This window comes from Macrotis lagotis, chromosome 5 (genome assembly GCF_037893015.1).
Source record: "Macrotis lagotis isolate mMagLag1 chromosome 5, bilby.v1.9.chrom.fasta, whole genome shotgun sequence".
Taxonomy (NCBI): domain Eukaryota; kingdom Metazoa; phylum Chordata; class Mammalia; order Peramelemorphia; family Peramelidae; genus Macrotis; species Macrotis lagotis.
In genome coordinates this window covers 141944345-141970737 of record NC_133662.1, presented here as the reverse complement: position 1 = coordinate 141970737, position 26393 = coordinate 141944345, and the positions used below count along the sequence as shown (strand labels likewise).

Genomic DNA, 26393 nt, shown 5'->3' with positions numbered 1-26393 from the left:
AGGGTAATTGTAGGGATTTTAATGTTCAGAGCTTAGGAGGGAAACCATTAAAAATACCCAAGGGAGGGGGCATCTATACAAAGAAGGTATTTTGTGGAAATGAAACCACAAGAGGTCTTGGGACAGATCATAAAAAACAAAAAATCAGAGGGAAGAAAATGAGGATTCCTGAAGAGAAATAATTGTAGAGATTGCAGTGGTCCTTAGTTAATCCTGTATAATTTAAGTAAGCAAAGTCTTTTGCACTAGTGATCAGGAAATCCACACATTTATTTAAAGACAATAAGAAACCTTGCCTTGTCTAATTTAATTTTTATTCCTCTTTTGAAAAATGATTTCTATCTTATCTATTCTCTTTGTAATTATATAGTAATTCTCCACATATATTCAGAAATCAGAAGTACATAAAAATATGATGTAAAATTCTTTATTCTAATGCTTTGCCTTGCTCAGAGAATAAATTCATGGTTGAAGAACTGTCCTGTAAGATTTTCCCAGTTACAATCAGTTTTATTGCTTTCCTAAACCATGGATAAAAGAAAGCATAAATTAAAGGGTTCATGGCAGAATTATAATAAGCAAACCAACAAAGGATTTCATAAACATAGGCAGGGGTGATGAAACCTACAAATGCATCAAATAATGCATCAATAGAATAGGGTAAATATGAAATCAGAAATGCAATCACTGCAATACCCAGTGTTTTTGCTGCTTTTCTCTCCCTTTTGGCCACTCTGGCTTTGTAACTGTCTGAGAATGAAGATTCCCCTTTACTACTTGTATTTTCAATCTTTCTAGCTTGGAGTTTAGCTACAAGAAAAATCTTAGAGTAAAGAATGACAATAACCAGTGTGGGGATTAAGAACAACAAAAAATCTACCAGCACCCAATTTTGATTCACATAAATCTGACAACTCCCCACACAGGTGAGAGCACTTATTAATTCCTCCAATCCATCATCATTGGCACCTGTGTAGAAAACAGAACCACTGTAAGTAATGGGGATAATCCAGGAGAGAGCAATGCACAGTCCAGAAATATTCACAGTGAACTTGGTTGGATAGATCAGAGGGTCAGTGACAGCAATATATCTATCGATGGAGATGAAGCACAAATGAAAGAGGGAAGCATAACAAAATGCTATATCCCCACAGCTATGAAATGTACAGAACGTCTCCCCAAAATACCAGCAACTCTCCACAGATCTCACCATGCTGAAGGGCATCACAGTGATTCCCACCAAAAAATCAGCACAGGCCAAAGAGACAATGAGAAAATTGGCTGGAGAGTGCAATTGCTTGAAATGAAAGATAGAAATCATTACCAGCAGGTTTCCAAATATTGCAAGCAAAGCTCCAGAGCCAAATGCCATATAGAGGATCACACGGGGTCCTTGGGAGTAGGGATTTTTAATACAGGACCCATTTACATTTTCAAAGCAGAAAAGTACAGCTGCAGGCTGGGACTCTGAACTGCTACTCATGATTCTTCTCTTAGAAACTTGGTTTATCCGTGTTTGTGATGATACTGAAATTCGAAATTTTCCTACAAAAAAGACACATTACTTGAAATAAATAAAATAATTTCAAGTTATATACAAAAATTTTCTTTCATCTAAACTTCATATTATTATTCACAATCATAATTTTCAATGTTTTCAATAAATAAATGCCAATAAATTAAATTACTAACTGAAAGCACATCTACTTTGGATGTACTTAAACATTAGAAATGCCATACCCTGCCCCTAAGATAACATTTCCTCTCAATCTTCTGGTTCTATACCTGGAACAGCTTCTTAAAAGCTGGGAGATATGACATGGTTATGCAGCTGCCATCACCTTTTATTTGAATTGTCTCCCTTATGTTGTCAGGTCAGATTAATACCCAAAGCACATATTACTTTCAGGAACTTTGCCAAAGAAATCTCATCTACTGAAAACCCTTAAGATATAATCCCCTATAGTGCAAGGTGTGAACTGAGAGAATAAACTTTTTTTCCAGGGATCATTACCTAGGAAGTTTTCCAACAAAACTAAATATTTTAGGAACATAAACACACATATATATTTTATAAGCATATTCATATACATACTTATATATCTAAATATACATGTATACAACAATCATACTTTGTATATATACATGCATGCTGACATACATTATAAATATGGCTAGACATTACATGCATTGTATCCACATATATACATTTCATTAACTGTCTTGGCTAAAACAATAGTTACTAGATTGCTGCTCATTTCATGGATCACAACATATTATTAATGCTATACATATTATGTTATTAAACACATGTTATAGTACATGCAAAACACATGCACAATTCTGCATAAATACATGCTGGATTCATGTTTGTGTGAGGAACAAATAAATGCCAAATATATTTGCTGTGCAGTGTGTATCATGTACATATATACACATATGTTTGGGATCATATGCATGTAAATGCTTTGAACATATTTGAGGTCACATGTAGACATAATATTCTAGAGGATCAAGAGCCAGGCTCTGACTCAACAAGACTAGGGTTCATACTTATTATATGACTCCTATTGTCCCCAGCAATTCTCTAAAATTTCAAGTTGCAGAGCAAGTCCTCATTTATATTGATGGATGGTGCTTGTTACATTACAAAACCCCAAGTCTGGTCACAATAACAGCAACAATAACCCCCAAAACCACCTATATATATGTCTCTATTATATATTCTTATATTAGAACTGATCTATAATCACAAATTTAAGAAAATTTTATAGTTAATTATAAACTGCTCATTAGATAGGAATCTAAACTCTAGCAGGGACCTGGCAATGGTGCCTAATCATTCTCTTCTTTTGTTGGTCTCTTGTACATCTCCATTAACTAGATAAAATAAGACAATCGTTTTGTACACAACTGGAGATCTATAAAAATATATGAGCAACAAAAAACAATGATCACCAATTTTTAAAAGGAGGTCAAGCTTGGCAGACTTCCTGGGCAGAGGAGAGGAGAGTATCATTGAGGATGATGTTGGAGATGGATATAGATCACCACCCCAAGGTGTGTGGTGGTCTATCTGAATACATAATATTTAAAGATACAAGTAATTTTCCTATGTTTCCTTAGAACCTTGTTGGAGTAAGAAAACATGAGGATTTCTTGGCAGCCTCTCTATATTTGAAAAGATTACTTCAAACAATGGGTGTCCAGACTATCAGATTTAAATTGTGAAATGGCCCATATTAGAGTATGTCTCAATCTATTCATGTAACTGCTCATTTCAAGGAAGATTGGATCAGGTAATCACTAAGGTACCTTCAAGCTCTTTTATTTTACTATTTCATAGGAAGGAAGGAAGAAGAGAAAAAATCAAGAAAGTTGGAAGTTATTGATCACCTCTTATATACCACACACTTTGCTAGGATTCAATCTACCTCAAATAAGAGCACATCCTAAATCACTTCAAATCTGGGTTCCACATTGCCAGAAAAATTTTATAATTTATCTTTTGATTTATAGTTTATAATACAAACACACACACATATATATATTTATGTGTATGTGTATATATATATGTATATATATATATATATATATAGTAAGAGAGAGAGAGAGAGAGAGAGAGAGAGATTATATTTCCATAAATACTTAACTTAAAAATCAAATTACAGGGAGAAGTTAGGTGACACAGTGGCTAGAGAACTAGCCCTGGAGTCAGGAAGTCTTGAGTTCAAATCCAGCCTCAGACAATTAATACTTAGCTGTGTGACCTTGGGCAAGTCACTTAACCCCATTGCCTTGAAAAAAACAAACAAAAAAAGTCAAATTACAAAAACTTTCAGATCTATTCAAATTATTCACAAAATAGTAACACAATATTTTCTTTTTAAAAAAGATTTTATTTATTTTGAGCTTTACAATTTCCCCCCCAATCTTCCTTCTATACCCCGTCAAAGTCAGTCTGTTAGTCTTCACATTGTTGTAAGCTGAATGTGATGAGAGAGAAATCATATCCTTAAGGAAGAAAAATAAAGTATAAAAGATAGCTGAATTACATAATAAGATAACTTTTTTCCCTAAATTAAAGGTAATATTCTTTGGTCTTCATTCAAACCCCATAATTATTTCTCTGGATACAGATAGTATTCTCCATTGCAGATATCCCCAAATTGTCCATGATTGTTGCACTGATGGAATAAGCAAGTCCATGAAGGTTGATCATCACCCCCATGTTGCTGTTAGGGTGTACAGTGTTTTTCTAGTTCTTCTCATTTCACTCAGCATCAGTTCATGCAAATTCTTCCAGGCTTCCCTGAATTCCCATCCCTCCTGGTTTCTAATAGAACAGTAAACACAACATTTTCAAGTTACTTCCTGTTTTGTTTTAAGTATGTTTCAGTTTTTGAGCTGGCTCAGCTTTCTAAGCCAAAGAGAAAAAAGTTCTTAATAAAACAATATCTTATCAGATCTTTAAATTTTACTTCATATTTTTATTTTAAAAGCTCAAGGTAATCTCAACAACTCAGTTAACAATTTCACAATTTCATATTATTTAAATAGCCTTAATTTCCTTTCAAATATAGACTTTAAAGAGTTATACATAGAGTAAACCCATTCCTTCCCTCCCTTTTTCAAAAATCACCTAATCAGGGGGCTTAAATTTTGTTAAATGTACATTCAGATCTTGTTGAGTTCCTTTCCAGACTCGCTTATCCTTTCCCTAGGCAAACGTTGAGGGGGCAGGAGACAAAGAAGACAAGGATCTCATAGATCTCCTAGATCTCCAAGATCTCCTAGTACTCTGTTTATTAAACCAAATACAAGTGCTTAAATATCCTCACCAGTCCCTGGTCCACTCCCACTCCCATGGCACTCTACATTCAACAAGTAAAACAAGGCTCTGGTGCTCGAGGACACCAGGTCATGAAAGTTTACAGTACTCCCAGACACACAACAGTCCCTTATAAGATCTACAGAAAATTATATAAAAAAATTATCAGATTTCCTAATTAAAAACCATGTCAAATTATGAAGTAGCTACATTTAATTAAAGTGATAATAAAAATAGCATTTGCCTTATAACCACTTTAAAAAATAGCAACTTTCCTAATATAGTAATAATTCTAAATTTCACTTAAAATGAGATCAAAATAGTTTACAAGTTTCCTAATATAGTAATATTATTAAATTTCACTTGATATAAGACCAAAATGAATTCTACCTCAATTTCCAAGATTTTACAGAAATTCAATTTATAATTTCAATTATTTAGTATTATTTGATGGACTATAGCAAGGGGAAGTTTGAAAACATGGCATCTCCTTTCTGACTCCTTAAAATACTAAAATCCTGTCTCCATAAGGTGACTTGCCATCTTGATTCCTAAAATGCTCCATTACTTTAACTTTCCCCAATTATACTTTCCCCAAAGATATTTAACTGCAAAATACTCAGAGATGCATATAAAGTTTTAAATTATATTTAATATGGGAATAACTTCACACACCATTTTAACAAAATTGCCAAATGCCTGACTGCCTAATTAATGTGGTTCTTCCAAATTAAATAAATTCAAAATAAATACCTTTGGCTTATTCAGGGTAGCAAAGGGAGATTCACTAAAACCAAGGCCATGGAGGCAGAAACCAAGCTAAACTGAGGGAATGGGATGGTTAGAGCCACTTTAGATCAAGTGAAATGTCAAGGAAAGGGATAAACTGTGGGAGAAGAGCTTCAGGAGAAAAAAAGAAAAACCCATAAATTTCCTCAAACAAGACAGTAGGCACCTATGGTTTAATTAATTTTGAAATCAAAACAATTAGCACATCATAATTTTAGGTTCATTTTTAAAAATCATACCAGTGCTGATGGCATGCCAAGGGGTACCCAATATTCTTTTATAATTTTTCAACTACAATCTTAGATAGAACCAATAACTAAAAACCTATTCAGCAAAATTTCCAGTTTTCACACTGATAGAGGGAACTATGGGCACAGAGAATTATTGCAAGTGGAAACACATTTTGTAATCTTTTTCTACACTGTTAAAATGTTTAAATCCTATGTATATAAAATTGATCTTTGTAATCTTCACTATACTGTTAAAATATTTCCTATTGACCTTTATTTTGATCCTGGCCATATTCTCCCCTGTGAGTCAAGCTAGATTGCAATAATATGTCTCCTTAAACCAGATAGGAGCTCATCCTACAGCCACACCTCCTTTAGCAATCTCTTCAATACAAGACCCAGACCATTCCCCAAAACACTGCTTCTTCCATAGACCCAAAAGACCAATTCTGTCTGAGAAGAAATTTTAGGGACAAAAAAATGTTTATTCTGAGGTGATTGATTAGCTTGAGTTGAGGGGAATGAAAGCCTAAAGGGCAGGAAACCACTGATTCCTAAGCAACTAAACAATCTAAGCCTCCATAAAAGATTAGTAAGGAAAAGTAGAGGAGCAATGGAGTTTTATTTGGGGAAAGTTTTTTCCCCATTCTAGAGAAAATTGAATTTCACAAAGTGGAAAAACTCAACTGAGAAGTCAGTGAGCTTGTTAAGACAAACTTAGGGAGTGATAGTGGAGGTGAGGTAATTAGGGATATGTAGACGAGAGGTAATAAGTCAAAGACTTGATTATGTTTGACCTTTGTTCTTGAAGATCATGACATGACAAGCACATGAATTGGTTTTGAGTGAGGGGGGCTATGCCTGAATCACCATCCTCACTTTTCCCGCCAGGGCCGTATGGATCCAGTGGCCTGATATGAATCAGAATGACCACAGACAGCCCTGGATGGGAGGTACTTAAGTGATTTGCCTAAGGTCACACAGTTAGTAAGAGTCAAGTGTCTGAGGCTAGATTCAAAGATTTAATCCTTTCAGATTGATTGGGGCTTTTTTTTGGGGGGGGGGGTTACCAGGAGTCCTTGCCAGGGAGGAGCAAGGTACTTTACTTATGAAAAATTGCTCTTAAATGAGGTTCGGATTCCTTCCTGCAAATGACACTCTTGCTGATACTCGTGAGAATGAAAGTATTTTAATTACACAACACAAGGAATAGATTGATTACAATAACATCCAATACAGCAACTAATACATTAAAGACAATGGGTTAGTAATACTATAATCAAAGTAGAAGAAAAAGATAACATCACCAATTTGGGGGAGCACCAACTCTGAATAGTCCATGGCTGGGGGGAGCCTGTGTTCTTTTTCAGCCTTTTCTGAGTCCCAATTGGGAAAGAAAGGAAGAAAGAAAGAAATAGAGAAAGAAAGAAAGAAAGAAAGAAAGAAAGAAAGAAAGAAAGAGCGAGCCCCAGGCAGAATCAATTCTCCATGGGTGAGATTCCCACCAATGCTTGAAGCCTCAGAGTGTTTATCAGTGGAGAACAAAGAAGGCTAGTTGCTAATTTATTTGGGAGGGATTTCCTTAGTTGGGAGGGAGTTCCTTTAACAGTAATATGGGAAAAGCCTACAAGTCTACCAGTTTGAAGACTTCAAGGAAATGCCATAGGGGGCTGGAAAATTTTACTTTGAATAAAGTCAATACTGTGAGAATAGCCAGTTCTCCCCAGTACTACCTGTGTATTCCAAGGAGTGGCTGGCTCCTGGAACCTTTGGAATTTGGCCAAATCACTTATGGAATGTTGGGGGGGTAAATTCGTGAGGAAGGCACATCCTCATATAGGCTCGAGAGAACTTACTTATAAGAAAACTTAATTTTCTTATTCATTATCATTGATTAGAGAGATGCAAATTAAAGCATCTCTGAGGTACCACCTCACAGCTCTCAGATTGGCCAATATGGTCATAAAGGATAATGATCAATGTTGGAGGGGATGCAGGAAATCTGGGACACTAATACATTGCTGGTGGAGCTGTGAACTGATCCAGCCTTTCTGGAGAATAATTTGGAATTATGCCGAAAGAGCAATAAAACTATACATACCCTTGGATCCAGGAATACCACTACTGGTTCTGTAACCTGAAGAGACCATTTGTATAAAAATATCCATAGCAGCTCTGTTTGTAATGGCAAAGAATTGAAAATTGAAGGGATGTTCATCAATTAGAGAGTGGCTGAACAAATTGTGGTTTATGTATGTTATGGAACTCTATTGTTCTATTAGAAATCAGGAGGGATGGGAATTCAAGAAGTCTGGAAAGACTTGCATGAATTGATGTTGAGCTAGATGAGCAGAACCAGAACATTATACACCTTAACATCATGGGATGATGATCAACCTTGATGGATTTGCTCACTCCCGCAATGATGAAGGACAATTTCAGAAGATTTGTGATAGAGAATACCATCTATATCCAGAGACGTGTGTGGGACAAATACCACTTGAATAAATTTCAGAGATCTCTCAAGGTATGAAGAGAAGGCTTTATTTGTTTCTCAAGAAATGGGCCACAATCAGCTGAGGCTAAAGAGAAAGGTTCAAGAATCACATTTATCCTAACATGATCCCCCCCCACCCCACTGACCCACCCTTGTTAATAATGAGGGATGTGGTTTTACAATCTAATCACAAGAACTACCTTAGGGAAAGGAGCATAAAATTCAAACAAAGCAAACTAATCTAGGAAAAGGAACATAAAATTAAAACTGAAACCAGATTATCTCTTTAGTCCCAGGAATTGAATCATTTTCCAAACATCAACAGATAAGATGAAGTCAGTTGACTCTTCAACAATATCCCAGAAGTTTGCTTTGTCAAGGGAGGAGGGACACATAGCTAACCAGATTCAATCTATAACTTTTTATTGAAGAAATCTCAAAACTTCATCCCACACAGAAGGAACTGTGGAGTTTAAAAAAAAACAAAGATTATTATATTCAATTTTCTAAAAGTTGTCTTATGTATTACCTTTTTCTCTCAACACATTCAATTTTGATCTATGCGTATCATGGAAATAAATGTAAAGACTATATCAGGCTGCCTTCTGATGGGGGGAGAGAGGAAAGTGAGAGAAGGGAAAACTGTAAAATTCAAAACCTTTTTAAAAAAGACTGGTAGAAACTATATTGTATATAATTGGAAAACAAGTGAAATATTTACAGAATTAAAAAAAGTTTATTGAACACTGGGAAGGTAGGGGAAGGTATGTGGTCAGTACAGAGAGAACAAGGTTATAAACTATATTTCCCTGTCTAATATTTCCTCTTCTTCAATGTGACTTGACCTTGGTCTTAAGTAATGTCAGAGGTAGGAGAAGATTCTAAGCATGTCAAGATTCTGACTTCAAATGAAACCTCAATCCACAATGTCATGATGCCTGTCTGCATTCATCATAAAAAGTAGATAGTTCTTTTAGTTCATAATAACTTAATATGCATATTTTGAATAGGAAGACAATGTAGTCCCTGTTAGGGGAAGCTAGATGTTCAAGACCTGGGAAGGAAGACTCATTTTCCTGTGACCAAATCTAGTCTCTAGTCTAGTTTTCTTGGTGAAGATACTGGAGTAGAGCAGCTAGGTAGTGCAATGGATAGAGCACTGGCCCTGCAGTTAGGAGGAGCTGAGTTCAAATCCATTCTCAGACACTTAATAATTCCCTAGCTGTGTGACTTTGGGCAAGTCACTTAACTCCATTGCCTTGCAATCCTCCCCCCTGCCCCACCCCGCCAAAAGATACTGCAGTAGTTTTGACATTTCTTTCACCAGCTCATTTAACAGATGAGGATACAAAACAAACAGGATTAAATGACTTGCCCAGGGTCATTATCTGAGGTCATCTATAGACTGAATCTTTTACTCTTTAAGGTGTAACATCTAAATTCAGTTATGGCTAAAGTGGTGGGTAACAAACTATAGCAAAATGAGCAGGGGCTTTAAATCATGCTTTCAGAAGCGGGGTGAGGTGGTGTTTCTGGGCCTGTTTTTATTGGCAATCAAAGATTCAGGTCTATAGAATGGAGAGGTCAACACTTGGCATCATAACTAAATGTAGTTAAAGACTAGTAGGTGACACAGTGAATAGAAGGCTGGATTTGGAATGAGAAGAGATCTGAGCTCAAATTGTGCTTCAGATATTACTAGCTATGTAACCCTGGGCAAATCATTTATTTATCCTACCTTGCTAAAGTTTCTGCATTTGTACAATGGGGATAATAGCACTTGCCTTCCAAGGTAATCATGAGGATCAAGTGAGCTAATGTATGTAAAGAGATTTACAAACTATAAAGTACCATATGAGTAAGTAGTTTTTCTTCTAATTTGTTCTTAATAATACAGTGTTATTAAAAGCAAGATATATGTACTGTAATGGGGGAGGATCTGGAAATGATTTGTAAGAAAAACTTGCCAATGGAAAAGGGATTAGGTTTCTTCTGCTTGGATTCAGAATCCTATACTAGTTCTAGGACACATATTTCAATACAAAGGTAAGGTTGGGTGTTCAAGTGGTCAGAAAACTAGACTTCCACTTAGAAAGACCTGAGTTCAAATCCAGCCTCAGAACTTAGTATCTAAGGAACCCAGGACAAGTCACTTAACTTCCAACTCTCTTAGTTTCCTTATCTGTAAAATAAGGATAATAACAATTACCTTCTAAGGCTGTGGGGAAGATAAATTCTAATATTATATTATCAAATATAAAATAATTGAAAAACCTTAAATTGCTGAATAAATTCATTCTAAAGAAGAGAAGAATATTAGTTCTAGAGTTAACAAGACATAAATTCAAATACAACCTCAGAAAATTATTAATGAATAGATTCTGGACCAGTCATTTAGCTTCCAGCTTCTCATCTCTAAAACATTCACCAAAGTAATGAGGATCAAATGAGATAATATTTACTTAGTGCTTTACAAAGTAAAGTGCCATATTCAAGATAGCTATTAGAGTATAAGGCAGAATTTTCTAACTATTAGAACTACCCAAAAGTGGCCTGGGCTACTTCCAGAAGCAGAATTCCTGGACAAGATGACCACTTTTTTAGGATCTTGTAGGAAAAAAACATCTTTGAATAGGGAAAGGCATTGCTGGGACTATCTGAGATAGCATAATACAGTGATATGCATAATAGCTTTGACATGAGAAAATCTGGGTTCTGTTCTATGTCTGCCATTTTTATCCAAAAGAGCTTATGCAAGTTGCTTGCCATTATCTCATTTTAAGTTGTTTAATACTTTTTTTTTAATTCAGAATGTGAGCAGGGGTTGGGGGAGATATTGGGTAGAATTTCAGTTGAATTTTAAATGAAAGATGGGAATTGATATATATAGGCAAATGAAAAGACCATTCTAAGTAAAGGGAAAGATGTGAATAAGCCTACAGATGTAGAGATGTATATGGTATTTCAGGAGCATCTTAGAAGTTCAGTGTAGTGGTAGAGAAGGTTAATTTAGGGGAGAAGTAGAAAATATGGTTACATAGGTAAGGTCCAGACTGTGGAAGGTCTTGTATGCTAGTCATAAAATAATTTATCTGTTAAACTTTTCATAGGTTCATAGATATATAGTTGAAATCATTCACCTAAATTCTCACATTTTACAGATGAGGGAAATGAGGTCCAGAAAAGATTAAGTGATTTGTTCAAGGTAAATAACATAGTAAGTGACAGAATGAGGATTTATACTCAGGCCTGCTGACTCCATGTTTAGTCCTCTTTCCACTGGTCCATGTTTTCTTCCTTTTAATTTCCATCTAGAGTATATATTTGCTGAGAACAGAGATAATTCCTAATCATTATTTGCATCCCTATTGTGTCTACCACCTAACTCAGGAATACCTAGTATGTGTTGTCTGAATTTATTGAATGGTTTATTAATCTCTATTATGAAAAATGAAAATATTACTTACTAGAGAAATGCAAATTAAAGCATCTCTGAGATACCACCTCACACCTCTCAGACTGGCCAATATGTTGGAGGGGATGTGGGAAATCTGGGACAATAATGCATTGTTGGTGGAGCTGTGAACTCATCCAACCTTTCTGGAGAGTAATTTGGAACTATGCCCAAAGGACAATAAAATGTGCATACCCTTTGATCCAGCAATACCACTACTGGATCTATACCCTGAAGAGATAATGAAAAAGGGTAAAAACATCACTTATACAAAAATATCCATAGCAGCCCTGTTCGTGGTGGCAAAGAATTGGAAATAAAGTAAATGTCCTTCAATTGGGCAATGGCTTAACAAACTGTGGCATATGTCTGCCATGGAACACTATTTTTCTATTAGAAACCAGGAAGGATGGGAATTCAGGGAAGCCTGGAGGGATTTGCATGAACTGATGCTGAGTGAGATGAGAAGAACCAGAAAAAACATTGTATACCCTAACAGTAACATGGGAGTGATGATCAACCTTGATAGACTTGCGCATTCCATCAGTGCAAAAATCAGGAACAATTTTGGGCTGTCTGCAATGGAGAATACCATCTGTATTCAGAGAAAGAATTGAATTGTGGAATTTGAACAAAGACCAAGGACTATTACCTTCAATGTAGAAAAAAACCCAGATGTCTTATTATATAATCTTGATATCTCTTATTCTTTATTTTTCTTCCTTAAGGATATGATTTCTCTCTCATCACATTCAATTTGGATCAGTGTATACCATGGAAACAAGGTAAAGACCAGCAAATTGCCTTCTGTGGGGGTGGGGGAAGGGAAGCAAGATTAGGGGGAAAATTGTAAAACTCAAAATAAATAAAATCTTTAAAAGAAAAATATAAAAAATGAAAATAATATAATAAGTTAAATACTGGTTTTGAAAGTTAACTGAAACAAATATCTCAGAATGTAGTTGTAAATTATTTTTATTACCGAAAAATAGAAAACTGTATAAATAATTTAAAGGCAATTTGACCACATGACCTAATGAAATGGATTCATCAATCACCAATTTGCCAAGTAATTGAGAAATCACACTTCTATGCTGCCAGGTGAGACCATATTTGCCCATTGGGTGACTGAAATGACAAAGCAAATCATGTATTTTAAAAATGTCCCATAAACATAAATCCTGATCTCTATCTCAGATGTATATTTTTTACTTTGACCATCTGACCCAGATAGCTGTTACTACTTGTACTGAAGGCAGATATTCAATCATTTTGTAAAATGACTCTAAACATGTCACATAAGAGAGATGACAGAAAATTGACTAATATAACTGATAGAATGCCATGTTGTTCGTGTGTGTTTGTGTGTGTGTGTGTGTGTGTGTGTGTGTGTGTGTGTGAAAGTGAAAGATTGATCCCAGAAGACTGAGTTCAAGGAATAATAATATTTCTGAATTAACAGGGGATGAGGAGGAAAACTTAGAAGAGGATTGAATAGTGCTGGGGTGGATAGAAGAGAAAATAGTTTAAAATTTTACAGCAGAAAAAGAATCTGTCGATCAATGGTGCCATCTATGTTCCAGGAAAGTTAGGTACTGGGAATAAAAATAGAAAACCAAGAGCATTCCTGGCCTCAATTACTTCATTTTAGGTAGAGGTGGTGATGGTGGTAATGATAGGACCACAATATTCAAAGATAAATAAATATTATATGTATATATATATATATACTTATATCCATATAAGTATATAATGCCTATATATGCCTACATATATAAATGTGTGTGCATCTGTATATATATATATATATATATATATATATATATATACACATACATATATACATACATACATACACACACATACTTAATAAAAATATTGGGAATGGACTGGTACTAAAAACTGGGAGATTCAATGAAGGTATAACTGGAGGTTCAGCTGATACTTTGAAGGGTGATGGTAAGGATTCCAATGTAGAGTTTAGGAGGGAAACCATTAAAGTCATAGAGAGACCATCCATACAGAGACACAGAAGAATGTAGAGGGATTTTGGGGAAATGAAACAGGAAGTCCAGTTTGACTGGAAAGACCTTGTCAATAAAAAAAACCCCAGTAGACTGGAGAAGGAAAATGAAAATTTCTCAAGATAAATTATTCTTGTGATTCCAGAACTCCTTAATTAATACTGCATAATTTAAATAAGCACAATCCTTTGACTAGTGATCAGGAAATTCATACAAAAACACTAAGAAACCTTATGAATTGCCCTGCTCCTCTTTTGAAAGATGATTTCTTTCTTATATGTTTCTCTCTGTAGAAATACATAAGAATATATTATAAAGTTCTTTATTCTAATGCTTTGCCTTGCTCAGAGAATAAATTCATGGTTGAAGAGATGTCCTGTAAGATTTTCCCAGTTACAATCAGTTTTATTGCTTTCCTAAACCATGGATAAAAGAAAAGCACAAATTAAAGGGTTCATGGCAGAGTTATAATAACCAAACCAACAAAGGATTTCATAAATATAGGCAGGGGTGATGAAGCCTATGAAGGCATTAATTAATGCATCAATAATAGGGTAACCATGAAATCAGAAATGCAATCACAGCAATACCCAATGTTTTTTCTGCTTTTCTCTCTCTCTTGACCACTCTGGCTTTGTGACTATCTGAGGATGAAGATTACCCTTTTCTACTTGTATTTTCAATCATTCTGGCTTGGAGTTTAGCTACAAGAAAAATCTTAGAGTAAAGAATGACAATAACCAGTGTGGGGATTAAGAACAACAAAAAAATCTACCAGCACCCAATTTTGATTCACATAAACCTGACAACTCCCTACACAAATGAGGGCACTTATTAATTCCTCCAATCCATCATCATTGGCACCTGTGTAGAAAACAGAACCACTGTAAGTAATGGGGATAATCCAGGAGAGAGCAATGCACGGTCCAGAAATATTCACAGTGAACTTGGTTGGATAGATCAGAGGGTCAGTGACAGCAATATATCTATCGATGGAGATGAAGCACAAATGAAAGAGGGAAGCATAACAAAATGCTATATCCCCACAGCTATGAAATGTACAAAACGTCTCCCCAAAATACCAGCAACTCTCCACAGATCTCACCATGCTGAAGGGCATCACAGTGATTCCCACCAAAAAATCAGCACAGGCCAAAGAGGCAATGAGAAAATTGGCTGGAGAGTGCAATTGCTTGAAATGAAAGATAGAAATCATTACCAGCAGGTTTCCAAATATTGCAAGCAAAGCTCCAGAGCCAAATGCCATATAGAGGATCACACGGGGTCCTTGGGAGTAGGGATTTTTAATACAGGACCCATTTACATTTTCAAAGCAGAAAAGTACAGCTGCAGGCTGGGACTCTGAACTGCTACTCATGATTCATCTCTTAGAAACCTGGAGTATCTGTGTTCTTGATGATCCTGATTTTCACAATTCTCCTACAAAGAGACACATAACATTGAAATAAATAAAATAATTTGAAGTTATGTCTAAACATTTCCCTATTACCTCACATGAACTAAACTCCATATTATTATGCATAATCAGAAGAACTTACAAGTCTAAGTTATAAGCGTTTTCAGTAAATAAATGCCAATAAATAAAATTAATAAAAACCATTAGAAATTCCATACCTGCTCCTAAGATATGGTTTCTTTTTAATCTTCCAGTTCTATACTTGAAACAAGATTCTCTTTGTCAAAAGCTGGGAGCTATGATTATGCTGCTGCTAATCGCCTTTTATTTGAGTTGCCTCACCTATGTTGTCAGGCTAGATTAATATCCAGAACACATTTTACTTTCAGGAACTTTGCCAAAGAAATCTTATCTATTGAAAACCCTTAAGATAGAATCCCCTATAGTGTAAGGTGTGAACTGAGAGGATAAACATTTTTCCCCAGGTATCGTTATCTAGTAAGTTTTCCTACAAAGCTGTGCCTAATAATCCTGGAACATTTACATACATGTATTTTATAAGCAAATACACACACACACACACACATATATATATATATTTGAATACACATATATGATACAAATATGCATTGTATATATATATATGTCTGCATACATTATATTTGCCTATATAATAAATGTATTATATATACATATATACATTTCATCATTTGTCATAGCTAATATAATACTATAATGACAAAAGTCAAGATTATCAAAGAAATCAAAGGAATCCCATCTCAAAACAAAGTACCAAATTTTAAAAGATGTAATTGACAAAACAATTTGGTACTGGCTAAGAAACAGAAAGGTTAATAACTAGAATAATGGGTACAGAATAGAACACAGAAACAAATGAATAGTCGCCTAGTATTTGATAAACCCAAATATTCTAGATATTTGGGCAAGAATTCACTAGATGACAAAAGCTGTTGGGAAAATGGGAAAGCAGTCTGGCAAAAATTAGGGATAGACCCACATCTCACATTGTGTACCAAGATAACCTCATTGTCTAGAAAGAAGTTATCTGTCCACTATCGGTTAGATAAAGAAAGGGTTTATAAGAAAAAAGGAAAAAAAAGAAGGGATGGTTGGAAAGGGTGGGGGGTTGAGGGAGAGAGAGAGACAGAGAGAGAGAGAGAGAGAGAGATTCATTTATTTAGAATTTAGAATCAATTATTTAGAATTTAAACTAAAAATTTAATTAAATTAAAATTTAAAATGTTTTGCACAGATTTTTTAGATAAGTCTCCTTTTTGTTTTTTTTTCAAGGCAATAGGGTTAAATGATTTGTCCAGGGTCACACAGCTAGATAATTATTAATAAGTATCTGAGGCTCGTTTGAACTCAGGTCCACCTGACTCCAGTGCTCTACACACTGTACTGCCTAGCTGCATTTTAAAAGTCTCCTTTCTAAAATATATAGGAAATAAAGTCAAAACCTCAAGAATCAGAATATCATTTCCCTTTAGAAAAATATTCAAAATGGTATGAATACACAGTTTTCTGGAGATATCAAAGTTAAGAACCATTTAAAAATTCTCTAAATAACAGCTCTGAAGTACCACCTCAGATCCATAAGAAAATGACAAATATTAGAGGAATATTGGCCTTCTGATAGAGTTACATACTATTCTAATCAATCAAGAAAGAAATTTGGAATTATGGCCCCAAAGAGGATGGGTGTCTAGGAGGTTGGAACAATTGTGGGTATGGGAGGTGGGTTTGTAAAGACTCAATGAGGGTTTGTTTACTAGTGAGGAAATCACATAGCTCTCTGACCCAAAAGAATAAGAAATGAATTTTAATGTAGAGTAATTGTAAAGCCTTGCTGGTAAATATTTTAAAGAGGCAGCAATGGAAAAAAGGGATTTTTTTTGATAGAAGTCAAGAAAAGAGAGGAAGCAGTTGCAAGCATGACTTTACAGGCTGGGGAGAACAAGACAGTTAGTTAACGTTGGAGGAGCAGTGCAGTAGTAGCATTAGCAAATATCAACTACCATAAGTACCATAGAGAAGAGGAGAAGAAGAGAAAATAGAAACAGCCCAAAGTCAAGAGCAGAATGGCAAAGAGACTGACTAGAGTAAGGAATCTAACCTACTGTCCATGCAAAGAGGAACCGGGGAAAGAGTCAAATAGTGACTAACACCTGAATTTCATTGATGTCAGCCATACATGGGGCATGTGGTACATGTAAGAAGGATAAAGTTGGGGCTAGGGTTGAGGCTCTTCCTATTATCTCAGTGGATTTACATTTCAGAAGGGGGTTGAGTTGTTGGATAACAATGGGAAGGAATCAGAGCCCATAGAGTATGCCAGGCAAGCACAAATAATATTTCCCTTAATATTTCTTTTTCCTAAATCTGGTAAACTTGTGTATGCCATTTGACCTAGTCATACCTCTACTAACTTTATATCCAAATATGATCAAAGAAATAGGAACAGAACCCATGCATATTTTAGCAGCACTTTTTTTTTTGTGGTGACAAAGAATTGGAAGGTGAGGGGCTACCCTCACTTGGAGAAAGTTGAATAAGTTATGAAATATGAATATAATGGAATATTATCATCCTGTAGGTAATGATGAAGTTAATGTTTTCAGAAAAACATAGGAAGACTTTGTTGAACTTATAAAAAGATAAGTGGACATAATAATCTATACAGTAATAGCATTACTGTATAAACAAAATAAAGTATAAACAACTTTGAATGAATTAGTAACCCATCATTATAATGACCGATTGTAGTTGCAAAGAACTCATGATGAGACATGCTATCCAACATCAGAGATAGAACTGATGGACTCAGTATGCAGATTGAAGTATAAATTTTTTTCTTTATATGTCATTATATTTGAGACTAATTTTTCTTTTTCACTGATGCAATTTAAAATGTCATAGCTAATGAGAAAAATTTTTTTTGCATGAATATACATATTTATAATGGTTTTGCTTTTCCTGCCTTATCAGTGAGTAGGGGAGTATATAAGAAGAGAGAGTGCATTTTCAAGTTAAAAACATTTTCCATGCTTTAAAAAAAATTGAAAAATAAAAAAAATATTTGAAAAAGAATCATGCAGTTTACAGTTAATCTTTTTTAATTATATGTATTTTTTATCATTACCTTTTTCTGAAATTATGATTGTTCTGTTTTTTCTAGTATAAGTCAAAACATAAAAGTTCTATTCTTAGTCCCTTATTTTACCCCTGTGTGAATATATTTCAAGTGTTCTTGCAAACATATTGTTAGATGCCATTTTCTAATCTATTCTGTTACTTTCTGTTTTATGAACGAATTTATCCCCTTTATATGTTGCAGCTTGCTTCACCTTGCGGCCTTAACAGCCACAACCTCCCTCCTGGAGCGGGGCTGAGAATAAGTAGTCAAGCCATACTGCCTTATGCCTCCAGCTCAATTTTATTACTGCTTAGCTTCTACATATATACTGTTAGGTCTTCCGGGGTAGAACAAAGAAAGTGAGGGAATGGGGAGGTTTTAACAATCAGGGTCTACGTGCAGCATCTTGAATTACAGGATAAGGGTGTACATTAAAGGGGGAGGTGGTAAAACACAGCTGTATCCTGTGCCCTTGGGCCATGAGGTGGAAAGAGCAGCTCTCAAGGACTCTGGCGTACCTTATCTCTCAGGGAGGCATGCCAGCTCCTGAGACTGAGTCCAGGTGATGGGGCTGTTAGAATAGCTTGTGTTCCCACATTTATATCCACAGTTTTGATTGTTAATTTAGTATTTCTTAGCATTTTAGTCTCCACCTCTTTCCTACTCATGCAATCTTGATAAAGAATAAGAAGGGTAAAAGAGAAATATACTTAATAGTAGAGCTCTATATTTAAGATCATTTGTTTTCTCTCTATTGTACCTCTTTTCTAGAGTGGTAACTCTGAGCATGCTATTAGCATTCTTTTTTTGCTTTGAACTTATTAAAATATTTTGTAAAATTTCTAATAACTCTTTGTGAAAAATTTTGATAGGCATAGATTAAAAAGAATCTAACTATAGTTGGATTTCAAATTAGTTGAATGACCAGACATAAAGAACAGTTGTGTATAATTGTTTTTCTATGGAGAAAAGTTTCCTTTTTTCTGGACTCTAAGAAATGAAGAACTGCCTCAGGAAATGGCAGCTGATTTTTCTTTTTCACTGATGCAATTGTTTCTCTTCAGAGTTGGTTGAATTGCTTTTTGAAAAATGTAACCCTTAGGGCATTCTCAGTCTATTCTGGATATTTTCTGTGTAGTTACTGTAGCTTTTATTCATTAACTTAGGCTTTACAATCCACTTACTTCCTATACTTCCTTTCATTGGCCAGGGTCCTACAATCCTCTAAGACTGATTAAGGAACTTTTCCTCACCTTATTACTCAGTTACTCCAAGGTATCTTTAGATTTATGATTAGCTTTATTTCTTGAGAACTATGCCTAAAACCCAAATAATTATAGGTCCCAGCCCAAGCCCCAAATGGTCATTGTTTAGACAGTGGTTCAGAGTGAATGTAAATATCAATTATTTCTGCTTGAACCCAAAACCAAAAGGGTCTTCTGCTCTCAGATTGATATTTTTTTTGACTAGATAAAAGAGGCCATACTTTGCCTCTTTGCTTACCTTCCCTTATCATTGAATAGACATTGCTTCAAACAAATTGAGATCCATGAAAGACCTTAGCTTAAAAAGGTCAAGGTCTCCCACTGCGCCCAGAGTCATATTCAATTTCCTGATCTATGAAGTGACACAGGAACCAGATGGCTCTGGAGGAAAAGGTGACTTTGCAAAGCCCTAACTCGCTTAAATCCAATTCACTTGCATGTCATGGCATCAACTCCTTGATGTCTCTGCCAGTCATCAAAGTCTAATGGTAGCACAAAAATTGGACAGGCAATGACCTGGGGAGCACATTGATATATTTAATGTCTGGTCAAGTACTCCCTGGGAACTATTATAACTATCTTCATGTCTATTTTAATAAATTGTTTTCATCTGACCATTCTGAGGATTTCAAGAGGGGGTGGGAATTCTTCACCTGCTTGAGGTAGACCTAGCTCTAAATCAATTGATGACTTTGAGATCTCTTGGTTATCTTCAATTTTGTTTGCCTGTTTGCCAAAGCAGTTTTACTCAAATTTGACTGCTATACTTGCTACAGTTCCTTAAAACTAGAGGTGAGAATTAGGTGGCAGATAGATATCAGAGGTGGAGAAGCAGCCCTGAAAAGGGCTTATCAAGCCCTCATACCAGAGGTGCTAGTCCTCCTGGAACATCCTACACATCCTATGAATGATACAGCTTATTTCATTTCTCTGAGGAACTTATGGTATGAACACTCCCTCTGACAATGACAACTGACAACTTATCTGTCATTTATAAAACCTGAAAATTGGCTGCGGATCCTGATAGGGTATATGACTTGTGCTTGATCACAAGTATATTAAATGTTAGAGGTGGGGTAGGATTCCAAGACCCCAAGTCAATATTCTGACTTCAAACCAAGCCTCAATCCACAATGTCATGAAGCCTCTCTTCATTCCTCAGGAAAAAAGTAGATAAGTGTATGAATTAGCTATAAAATGACTATTATAAATATGAAGATAGTAAGAGTCTGTTTGGACAGCTAGATTTGAAGTAGCTAGAGTGCTGGGTCTGAAGTCAGGAAGACTCATTTTCCTGAGTCCAAATTTGATCTCAGACACTTACTAAATGTGTGACTCTGAGCAAGTCACTTAACCTTGTTGGCTTCAGGTCTTCATCTGTTAAAAGAACTGGAGAAAGAAATAGCACCACTGTCTTTGCCAAGAGAACTCTACATAAGGTCACAGAGTCAGACATAAATGAAATGACTGAATAAAAAAGCCCCTGATTAAAATGAGCACAGTTTCTAAGAAGCACAAACTTTTCTCAGATCCAATAGAGGAGAAATCGATGTTCTTCAAGGCTGTGTCACTATGGATGCATCTAGAATGGCATACCCTAGGTTGACTGGAAACTGAGTAGTACCTCTGAACATAGACTATTTAGAGTTCCAGGTTTTGTTCTTCTAATGATCAGTATGGGAATGAACTTGCCCTGTCAGCCTATTTTGATTTCAAATACCAACACTGAAGCCATGACACTCAACTGTCAGGTTGAAGGAGACTCTCTGGACTTAGAGAGAGGCCTTCTCAACTGCCCACCATCATTGGCAATATCACAGCTGACAGCTGTAACCTTTAAATATTAGAAAGGAAAAGAGACAATTCTTGAATCTGACTCCTAAAAGTATGGGAATGGGGGCAGGTGGGTGGCACAGTGCATAGAGCATTGGGCCTGGTGTCAGGAGGATCTGAGTTAAAATCCAGCCTCAGACACTTAATAATTACCTAGCTGTGAGAATTTGGGCAAATCACTTAATCCCATTACCTTACCAAAATAAAAAAAAAGTATTGGAATTATTAAGGAAGCAAACTTGGAAGGAAACAAAAAAGAAAGAAATCAAATCATGAGTAAATATTTCATAGAACCTCTCTGAAGTAGGAACTTAATGCTTCTTGGTTGATTAATTGGTTGGTTCTTGTCCTTCATTATCAAAGAAGACCAAAATGATGTCATTATATTTGAGACTAATTACAGTGAGTCCAACTGTGCCTGATCAGACCAATATGAGCTTGGAATGCTCTTCCACAGGTTGGGCACAAATAGTACACATGAACACCTTTGGGGTAGGTATCTAAATTTATGTATATCACATTTCCTTTGAATTGCTTCAATTCTGCCTTCCTCATAGAGTTCAGCACCACCTCTGATAAGAGCATACTATGCTGGGCAGTCCTGTGCCAGGGTCTCCTAAATGCTGTACAATCAATTCTAAAGTTCTTTAATGAAGACCTTCAGGGTGTCTTGGTATCTTTCTTCTGACCCCCTTGTGAATGCCTGCCCTATGTGAGTTCTCCATAAAATAGTCTTTTTGGCAAGATTCTGACATTTTAATAAATTGCCTGGTTCATTATAGTTGCACTCTGTGTAGTAGTGTTGGAATGTTAGGCAGTTTAGCTCGAAAAAGGACCTCAATGTCTGATATCTTCTCCTGCCAGGTGATCTTCAGAATCTTTGTAAGACAATTTAAATGGAAGTGATTGTTTCCTGGCATGGCACTGGTAGACTGTCCAGATTTCACAGACATATAGCAATGAGGGCACTACAACAACTCTATAGACCTTCAGTTTGGTAGTAAGTCTAATACCTCTTCTCTCCCATACTTTCTCTCAGAGTCTCTGAGATACTGCTCTAGCTCTGGCAATGCAGGTGTCAACCTCATTGTCAATATGTGCTTCCTTGGAAAGGACCCTGCACAGGTAAGTAAACTTGTCCACAGTACTCAAAACTTCTCCATTTGCTGTAATTGATTGTTCCACATATGGATGGATGGTGCTGGCTGTTGGAGCACCTGCATTTTCTTGATGTTAATTGTTAGACCAAAATGAGCACAAGCAGCAGAGAATCAATCCATACTTTGTTGCATCTCTGCTTCAGAGACTGCATTAAGTACGCAATCATCTGAAAATAGAAAATCATGCACCATCATTCCTTACACTTTGGTCTTAATTTGTAACCTTTTCAATGGGGTATATGCACTTAATGAATACTGATTGACTGATTGATACTGACTGAAGCTAAACCTGCTTCTACTAGTAAAATAATGTCCCATGCTATTTTTTTATGTAAGATTTTTTTTGCAAGGCAATGGGGTTAAGTGGCTTGCCCAGGGCCACACAGCTAGGTAATTATTAAGTGTCTGAGGTCAGATTTGAACTCAGGTACTCCTGACTCCAGGGCCAGTGCTCTATCCACTGTGCCACCTAGCTGACCCAAACCCCATGTTCTTTTTAATCTCATTTTGTAGATGACAAACAGACAGAAATTAAATAACTTGTCCAGGGTCACATAGTAAGTATCTGAGGCTAGATTTTGAACTCAGGTGTCCTCCTGATTCCATGTTCAGCTCTATACTGTACCACCTACTTCAGTAGTGAGCAGTCAAGGAATTATATCTCAAATTCCCTCTCCACTGTTTATTTTAACCCTCTTCTAAATTGTAAATTCACTATTAGAAATCAAATTCAGCCCCTTACCCTTACCCCTCTTCCCTTTGTCTGGCTCTTAGCTTTCCAAGGTGGATGCTTGATCCACTATCAGGCGGATCAATCCTTGACTCTTCCTCCCTGTTACTCCTTCCTGCACAAGACTAGGTCTAGGCTCTCTATAAAAGTTCAGCTCAAGCCCTTCTCCATTCTGGATCCACGTTAATCTAAACCCAGTCACCTAGTCACTGTCTTGTGGCTGTTTCATTTCCTCCTTAGCTGTCCTTGTTATTCTCTTCAGTTCAGCTAGTAGCTCTGTCTTCTTTGTTTAAACTTACTATGTTCTTAAAAACTCACATTCTTTAACTTGTTAAAGAACCTAACCTGTGAGCTTTTTGTAGTAACATGTGAACTTTTTCAGCAACCTGTGAATTAAAGTCTTATTTTTTTATATCCTCTTGAGTTACAAAGTCTGGTGATTTCCTCACCAGACCAAAGAACCACAGAGCCACCAAAGAACCACAGCTCTCTCTCTATGATGTCCCCACCCCAGCTGTTCTGACAGTAAAGTCCAGAGAAGAGAATTACAGCAATGACTGCGAAGAACTGGGACAAGGAGATCCAAGGGATGCTCTTTCATCTTAGAGGGCTGGGATACATTACAGCTGGAGAGATAGGTCATTTGGGGATGGGGTTGGGATATTTACAAATGGCTTTGTTTTGGAAAAGTTTCCTAATTGGGAGTCTACTTTGTCCCTCCTCAAAAATACAAGAGTTCTTATCTATTTGGGTCCTGAATGTAAGATCCTCAGGAGAAGAGAGTATTTCATTTGCCTAGATACTGAATGTTGGATGGATGAATAAATGGATTGGCCATCTACAAATGATAGCATATCTACAAATGAAGGAAGGACATGGCTTATGTGCAAGAAAGCAAATGAGCCATCCTGCAAAGGAGAAGAGATGTACAGAAGAGGGAGATTGAAATTATCAGGTTTTACATATGGCATTACATTTGGTGAAAGTATGGACTTCTAAAATGTTAATGAAAAATAAGAATAAAAGTAACAAGTGAAAAAGAGACCAAAGGGAATCTTGCCTTTTTCCTTCCTTACTCCTATAATGTTTTAAAGCAAAAAACAAAAAACAAGCAAACAAACAACAAATCCAATCCCTTGCTGTCAAGACAGGTATTTTATATAAAGAACAATTTGTATTCTGGTGTATTAAAGATTTCATAATGATGGGCTAGTCAGATGAATCTTTAAGAACATAGTAAGTTTAAACAAAGAAGACAGAGCTGCTAGCTGAACTGAAGAGAACAGCACAAGACAGTGACTGGGTGACTGGTTTAGATTAATGTGGATCCAGAATAGTCTTGAATAGGACTTGAGCTGAAATTTTATAGAGAGTCTGGACCTAGTCTTGTGCAGGAAGGAGTAACAGGTAGGGAGAGTCAAGGATTGATCCACCTACTAAAGTGGTGGTTAACAGACTACAACAGAATGGGCAGGGGACTTAAACCATACTTTCAGAAGAAGGGTGAGGAATGTTTCTGAACCAGTTTTTATTGGCAATCAAGGATTAAGTTATATACCATTGATAGATCAACAAATGACATCACAGCTATAAGTAGTTAAAGGCTGCTAGGTGTCATAGTGGAGAGAGCTCACAAATGGAGTGAGGACATGACTTTTTGAAGTCAAGAAGAACTGAGTTCAAATTCTGCTTCAGATCTTTACTAGTTGTGTAACCCTGGGCAAATCACTTACTTCTCCTGCTATAGTTTCTTCCCCTATACAATAGGGTCAATAATATTTGCCTCCCAAAGTAGTTATGAGTATCCAATGAGCTAATATATTTAAAGAGATTTACAAATCTTAAAGAACTATAGGAATAATAGCTATTAGTATAATTTTCTCTTAATAATGCAGTGTTATTTAAAGCAAGGTATATGCATTGAATTTTTGTGGAAAAATGTTCCATAACAAAAGAATGACCTATGGAAAATGGTTTAAGTTTTTTTTTTATACTTGGATTCAGACTTGGATGTTGTATCTAAGAGATCCATTTTGGTTTAGTACAAAGGTAAGACTAGGTGTTATAGTGGGCAGAAAACTGGACTTCCAGTTAGGAAGACCTGAGTTCAAATCTAACTTCAGACACTTAATATCTATGTAACACTGGACACACTTAACCTCTACCTGCCTCAGTTTCCTTATCTGTAAAATAATTCCTAGTACTATCAATTACCTTCTTTAGTAATTGCTTGTTGGGAGGATAAAATCCAATAAACAAATATAAAAATAATTTATAAGCCTTAATTGCATAAATTCTTTCTAGAGTAGAGAAAATACTATTTCTGGAACTAGCAGGACATGATTTCAAATACAGCCTCAGGTAATTATTAGTAGATCCTGGGTCAGTCATTCAATCTATCAGTCTTGGCCTCCTCATCTCTAAAATACTTCTCAAAATTGTTACAAGAATCAAATGAGATAACAAATGTTTACTATTAGGGTATAAGACAGAACTTTCTATTCAAAATTAGACTAGGCTACCACCAGAGGCAGAATTCCTGAACACAAGAGATATTTAAGCAGAAGGATCTTTTGGAAGGAATCCTTGAATAGTGAAGGGTACCGCTAGGACTATTATTCTGAGACAGACAGCATATTAGAGTGAAATGTTCAATTAGCTTTGGCGCATTAGAAAATCCATGTCTGCCATTTTTATCCATAAAATTTTGTACATGTCACTTGCCATTACTACATTTCTAAGTTGTTTAAAACTTTTTTTTAAAAAAATTCAAGCAAGGTTATAGGTCAGGATGATTTAACCCCAAAGGCTCTAAGCAATGGTATCAAGTGGAATTTCAGCTGAACCTGAAATGAAAGGTGGGACTTAATGTATGTGGAAAAGGGAGCCAAATTAAAGATGTGAACAAGTCAACAGATGTAAAAATATATTTGGTGTTTCAGGAGCATTGTAGAAGTTCAGTGTAATATTAGGTAGAGAAACTTTATTTAGGGGAGAAGAAAATAT

At 35.9% G+C, this 26393-nt stretch overlaps 1 protein-coding gene and 1 pseudogene across 2 annotated transcripts; both read right to left on the bottom strand.

The window, feature by feature from the left end:
* Window positions 1-427: 427 nt before the first annotated feature.
* Window positions 428-2258, bottom strand: LOC141489914 (trace amine-associated receptor 6-like). 2 transcript variants are annotated; one of them, XM_074190265.1, is made up of 2 exons: window positions 2244-2258; window positions 428-1465 (listed from the first exon to the last, which is right to left on the bottom strand). In XM_074190265.1, the coding sequence occupies exons 1-2, from the start codon at window positions 2256-2258 to the stop codon at window positions 428-430; spliced, it is 1053 nt and encodes a 350-aa protein (XP_074046366.1). The 2 variants fall into 2 exon arrangements, with proteins under 2 accessions (XP_074046366.1, XP_074046365.1); XM_074190264.1 differs by lacking the exon at window positions 2244-2258 and having other exon boundaries at window positions 428-1483.
* An 11889-nt stretch (window positions 2259-14147) lies between these two features.
* LOC141489913 (trace amine-associated receptor 8b-like) lies at window positions 14148-15203 on the bottom strand (annotated as a pseudogene).
* Window positions 15204-26393: the final 11190 nt, after the last annotated feature.